Below are 6,096 nucleotides of genomic sequence, written 5' to 3' on the forward strand. Positions count from 1 at the left end.
ATGCCAATTTAAGTGGTGTATGATTCTCAGTGTGATGCTGGTTAGCAGCTTGGCCCTCTAGCTAGTCAGACCAAGCTAGATTTTTCAGTGATTAGATCCACTAATGAGTGATTTAAAGGTTTACAATGATCTGGTCTGACTGCAGCTTTTACAAAAGCGACTTACATTTTAACAGGGTTTAACTGAGCAGTGGAAGGTTATAGGTCTTTATCAAGGTCCCAGCAGCAGGGTTGCCAGGTTCAGTTTCTCTTAGTTTAGTCACAAATTGTTTGTGTTGCTATATATACTTGGATGGGTTTTTTAATTACTTGTATATTTGTAAAGATTAGAATGTTTTATGTATTTATAAACAGGTTAAAATCTTGCAGGTGGATTAAAGATTTAAACTTCATCTGGCAACCCTGCACAGCCGTGGCAGGGATTTGAACTCCCTTCATATAGACTAATAGACTAATGTTACAAGTGTATGTGGGCTTGAACTACTTCTGTGAACATACTCAGTGTCACTCAATGTGACACACCTGAGACAGTCATGTGATGTTTTTTCATGGCTGTTGGCCTTCAGGAATTGTAGAGCGCTATGGACGTATTGAGGCCAGCACTTATTAACATCAATGGGAGGATTTATCGAAAAAATGCCGTTAAAGAGGAACATTATGAAGATGAAGAGGAGGAAGCTTTCTCATACTCTGGACCAGGTAACATGTTATGAATATATATTTTAATCTTTAAACAGTTAAGTAAATAATATGTCGTGTAAATAGAAATATATACATGCTGCCCACTTTATTAGGAACACCTATACAGGTATCTAATCAGCCAATCATGTGGAAGCAGCACAATCCAAAAGAAATCATGCAGATACAGGTCAAGAGCTTCAGGTAATGTTCATATCAAACATCAGAATGGGGAAAAATGTGATCAGTCAATTTGATCATGGCATGGTGTTTTGTATAAGACAGGCTGGTTTGAGCATTTCGGAAGCTGATGAGCTTCTTGAATTGTTTTTACACACAACAGTGTCTGGAGTTTAAAAAGGAAAAAAAACAAAAACATTTTGAGAATCTGCAGGCTGAAACACCTTGTTGATGAGACAGATCAGAGGAAAATGACCAGATTGGTCTGAGCTTAAAGGAAGTCTTTTGTAACTCAAATAAGCACTCTTTACAACTGCGGTGTGCAGAAAAGCATTTCAGAAATTACAACACATCAAACCTTGAGGTGAATGAGCTACAACAGCAAGATTCCTCTCCTGTCAGCTAAGAACAAGAATCTGAGGCATAAATACCTGAAGATTGATGTGAACATGACCTGAAGCATGTGACCTGTAGCTGTAGGATTTTAGGCATTATTCTGCTGCCACATGATTGGCTGATAGTGTTTCTAATAATGTGGCCTGAGAGCATAAATGATATGTTTATATAAAGAAATCATTTTTTTTATTCTACATGAAATGGGACTTCTCAGTTGATGAGACTGCAGAAACTCTTAACAACAGATTTCATCAGTCTTTACTGGGTGATGAGTCAAAGTGACAGTTTTTGTCCAACATCATGTATAATGAAAGTTTAAACTGAATTAAATTCCAAGAGTAAGAACATACTAAAATAGATAAATATGTGAACAACAACAAATTAATCTTGGTTACATTAATATATGATGTAATTATTCTAAAAATCGCACAATATATTTGATCATTAAGATTTTCTTTCGTAAGTCCGTGCCCCTAGTGTCTGTATTACTAGAAATTTTATCCTGATTCATGCTGTTTTCCAGTCAGTGACCAGTGCATGGATGAAACTTGTGACACGGACAACATTGAGCAGACAGAAAAGGGTTTCCGCTGTGCCATAGACGTCCCGAGTGTTCTTTACAAGTCAGTATATAATCACTTTTACTTAAACTATATTGAAGTTCTACAGTTTTTCCCATTAAACAGTGATTTCTTTCTTCAAGATGAAATATCAGAATGCAAAGGGTCATGGTTGGAGTTTCCTAATGAGTAAAATAACTTAAAACCTGCTTTGGGATTTGATTTCTTTTCTTTTTTTTTCTTTCACTAGGTACATCATCGGAAAGAAAGGCGAGACACGGAGACGACTGGAAGCAGAGACTAAAACTACAGTCACTATTCCCAAACCCGGAGTAGAGGGACCAATAGGTTAGAGGTTTTCTTTATCAAATATTTTTACATTTTTCAGTGAAGTGAAAATCTGCTGTTTCTTTTTAGGTTCATAACGTCTTAATAATAATTTTAAAAAAAAGATAAAGATAAAATGATGCTCTATCTTGATGCTCATCACAAAATGTTCAGTTGAAGTTTACAAGGACGGAAGGCTTAAGTTGTGGTGATGCCTTTTTATGTGGTGTTCTTTTGGTTGAGGATTTGTACAGTATGTTCTCTCGGTCTTCACTGTGCACTAAGTGTGTGCTTGTGCTTGTTCTGCGGTTTTGCAGTGATCACAGGCTCTCATAAGGCAGCCGTGGCATCAGCCGTAACACGCGTCGAGGTTTTGATCGAGAGCTTCCGCAGGAAACAGCCGTTCAGTCACTTCATATCATTCGCTCTGAACCACCCACAGATACAGGAAGGGTTTAAACGCTTTAAAGAGGCTGTGTTGGAACACTGCTCTAAGGTGGGCAGTGGGCTTCGCTTTGCATAGTTATTATAAGTGTTATCAATGACAGTGTTACAAAATATTTATCAATAATTAATCCCTGGATTATAGTTTAATTGTCTTGTACTGCTTGTCAGATTTACTGGCACCTTTAAGAAACATTTTTACCTGAATATACATTTTCAGTCAAAACCATTAAAAACTATTGGCACCCCTGCGTTTAGAGTCTTGTGCCTAGAGTCTACTCAGTCTGCACTGAGGGCATAATGCACACTCTTGCTCACAATTAATGGCAATTTAGTATGGCCAAACTGCATGCCTGCCTGCTTTTTGATAGTGTGAGGAAACCCATAGGAACCAATGTGTTTTAACATGCGAAACTGAACACAGGCCTAAACCGATATATACACTTATGAAGATTTTCTAAACAAGCTTTATTTATTGTGTAGATCAGATGTGAGAATGTGAGATAAACCTCAAAAATATAAAAAAAAAAGTCAACAAAAATAATGTTGTAAGCCATAGTCTTTTTTCCCCCCCCCACGGTCATTTTTATTAACCTACCAAGGGTGCCAATACTTCTGGAGACGAGTGTAGTCCACTGTGATTGCAGACAAGGTCTCTTGAGAATGAATAAAATGCCCTTTTTTTCTCCTCTTTCTTTCATGTCTTTCATATTTTCTGTACAGGATATGGGAGTAGATGCGAGTATCTTTCAAAATCATCTAAAGCTGCACCTCACCATAGGAACCCTTGCCCTCCTAAATGAACAGGAAGTGATGCGAGCATCAGAGATTCTCACACAGTGTCAGGATTTCATAAGGTATTCTATTCTATTCTATTCGATCCGTAGAGTTGGTTTGAGTATTCTTTTTTTTTTTTTTTTTTTTTGAGAAATATTCTGAATTTCTTGTAAACATACTACATGCTCACTTAAATCTTGTCATTTTATAACATTCTCCCAATGCCTCAGTTAATAAATCCTAATGGAACAGCGGCGTTATCCTGGGTGAAGTTGAACAGTTATGGAATTAGGAGGGTTTTTGCTGTATATTGTAATATTCCCAGCAAGTCTTTTGTTATGCTGTGTATTCATACAGAGACATAACAGAGGGAAAGCCTTTAGATCTGGAGGTAAAAGGAATCGAGTACATGAACGATGATCCCTCACTGGTGGACGTCCTGTATGCTAAAGTCCGTCTTCAGGATGGCTCTGACAAGTAAGTCGCACACCGCAGATTACCAGAACAGTATTAATATTAATGTTTTCACCAGATGTGAATCATTAAAAAAACAAATTTCCATAGTGATATTTCAGTGTTGATTGGTTTTTCTCTAACAGCACCTCAGGCAGTAGTTCCTGTTTATATTAATGTGTACAGGAACCTCAGTTCAGTCGGATTCTAAAAAAGTTATCTGGCACATACAAACAACCTCAGGGCAGAGGAGTGTTTTTTTGTGGTTTCTCTCTCTCTCTTTTTATTTATTTATCTATTTATCTATCTATTTATTTATTTATTTATTTATTTATTTATGAACTGTGACAAAAAGGAAAAGAAAAGCTTGTAAGAAAACACCTGTTTGTTGATTTTATAATGCAGATGATGAGAGGAACTGACATTCACAGATGTTCCACATCGTTAAATATAACTATAACTGAACATAAAATGTCTGCTGTCATTCAGTAATAAAAATAGAAATTGTTGGCTAATTGATGTGGTAATGAGAAGAAACATGAATGCAAACTGTCATTTTTCAATAAATTGAGTAATGCTTTAAAACTTTTGCGCAATAAATTCTACTTGATAAAAATGTACATTATATCCTGTAGTAATTTTTGAGGAGTAAAAATTTAATGGTAAATCTGAGTTGTGTGTGTGTGTGTATACAGACTGCAGCAGATAGCAGACAGGCTGGTGGAGTGTTTTATAGCAGCGGGACTGATGGTGAAAGAGTGGGACAGAGTAAAACTTCACGCCACTCTCATGAATACACTGTTCAGGAATGATCCCTCAGGTACGCGTGTTCACTGTACACGTGACGTACTAACACGTCATTCACAGCACCTACAGTACGGACCCTGTACTACAAGCATGAGTACACAATGTGCACTCATTCACAGCACCTACAGTGAATGAGTACACAATGTGCTTGTGAATCAGATAACCTCCATAGCTCACTGCACTTATGCAAACAGATAGCCAGTGCCTACACCTAATCATCACACAGATTAAAATAAAGATGATGAGTTATCTTTTATCTGTTATCTTCATTTGTGAGTTGTGGATTGGTCAAAATTCGTTTAGAGTAGCTGAGGCACTTGTCTTTATCAAGCAACTGATATTTGATATACAGAAGCCTTGTATTTGGACTGTATGTTCTTGTGTCTGTCTCTACATTGCACAACTTGTTCTAAAGGTCACTATAACTTAACTTACCATCATGTTATAACTTGTGCATTCACTTTGACTTGCATGGTATAAAATTTGTTCTTGGTGCCTTTTGGGGTACACAAACAAAGCTTTATGATTTATGTCTTATTTTGGGAAAAATACTATTCACTCCAGGCTTAAGTTAAAGAAATAGAAAAGCTCCACTTTCTCTTTTTAATATACATATCTAACACGTGTAATGTGTTACGTGTGTAGTGTATGTGTATACATACATGTGTAGTGTATGTGTAACTGTGTATGTGTACTGACGATACTGACACATTGTCACATAGAGAAAATAACACTACAAGAAAAGCTGTTTACTTTGTAGACGTCTCTTACAAAACAGTAGTGGGTGAGGCCTCAGTAAACATTTAAGGAAAGTGTGTATTTTAGAACAAATTCAAATGTATTTGTATAGCACTTTTAACAATGGACATTGTCTCATAGCAGCTTTACAGAACATAAACATAAAACAAAAGATTAATATAATACAAAAATTCAAGATTTATATTAGATGTATTTAAATGTATTTGTGTTTATTGCCAATGAACAAGCCTGAGGTGACTCAGGTGACTGTGGTGAGGAAAAACTCCCTTTAGATGGAAGAGGAAGAAACCTTGAGAGGAACCAGACTGAAAAGGGAAACTCATCCTCATTTGCGTGACACTGGAGGTGTGAAAATATACAGTCTGACAGTCTATCCTCAAAGACCACATGGAGTTGGCATCTCCTCTTAGTATGTCCGAATACTTCATGACTTCATAGAACAATGCTGTCGATTTGTGACTCAATGGCATTTGTAAAGGCTTCAATGGCATTTGTAAAGGCTTTTTTTTTGGTCTTTTTTTTGTCAATTGTCTTTTTTTCATCATTGATGTAGGAACGTTGAATAAAAAGCAATAAGCACAGCAGACATTCTCACATACCTGCATATTTCCCTGTATCAGTGTTTTGAATTCACTGCACTTAGATTTGTATTATAACTGACATTTGCACCACAGTGCCAAAATGACAGTTTGTGGTGATAGCTCATGAACATCAGA

The 6,096-nt window shown here is 36.6% G+C and overlaps 1 protein-coding gene across 2 annotated transcripts in view; it reads left to right on the forward strand.

Moving 5' to 3' along the window:
* The window catches only part of ascc1 (activating signal cointegrator 1 complex subunit 1), a 100,909-nt gene that overhangs the window by 92,131 nt on the left and 2,682 nt on the right, over positions 1-6,096 (forward strand). Inside the window, exons 2-8 of one of the 2 annotated variants that reach the window (XM_060896532.1) lie at positions 575-698; positions 1,777-1,876; positions 2,064-2,161; positions 2,458-2,636; positions 3,308-3,441; positions 3,719-3,838; positions 4,510-4,634. In XM_060896532.1, the coding sequence (XP_060752515.1) occupies positions 581-698; positions 1,777-1,876; positions 2,064-2,161; positions 2,458-2,636; positions 3,308-3,441; positions 3,719-3,838; positions 4,510-4,634 (874 nt within the window). In that variant the 5' untranslated portion in view covers positions 575-580. Of the gene's footprint in view, positions 1-565; positions 699-1,776; positions 1,877-2,063; positions 2,162-2,457; positions 2,637-3,307; positions 3,442-3,718; positions 3,839-4,509; positions 4,635-6,096 lie in introns of both variants that reach the window. The other variant, XM_060896524.1, reaches the window with a different exon arrangement.

This window comes from Tachysurus vachellii, chromosome 2, assembly GCF_030014155.1.
Source record: "Tachysurus vachellii isolate PV-2020 chromosome 2, HZAU_Pvac_v1, whole genome shotgun sequence".
NCBI classification, from domain to species: Eukaryota; Metazoa; Chordata; class Actinopteri; order Siluriformes; family Bagridae; genus Tachysurus; species Tachysurus vachellii.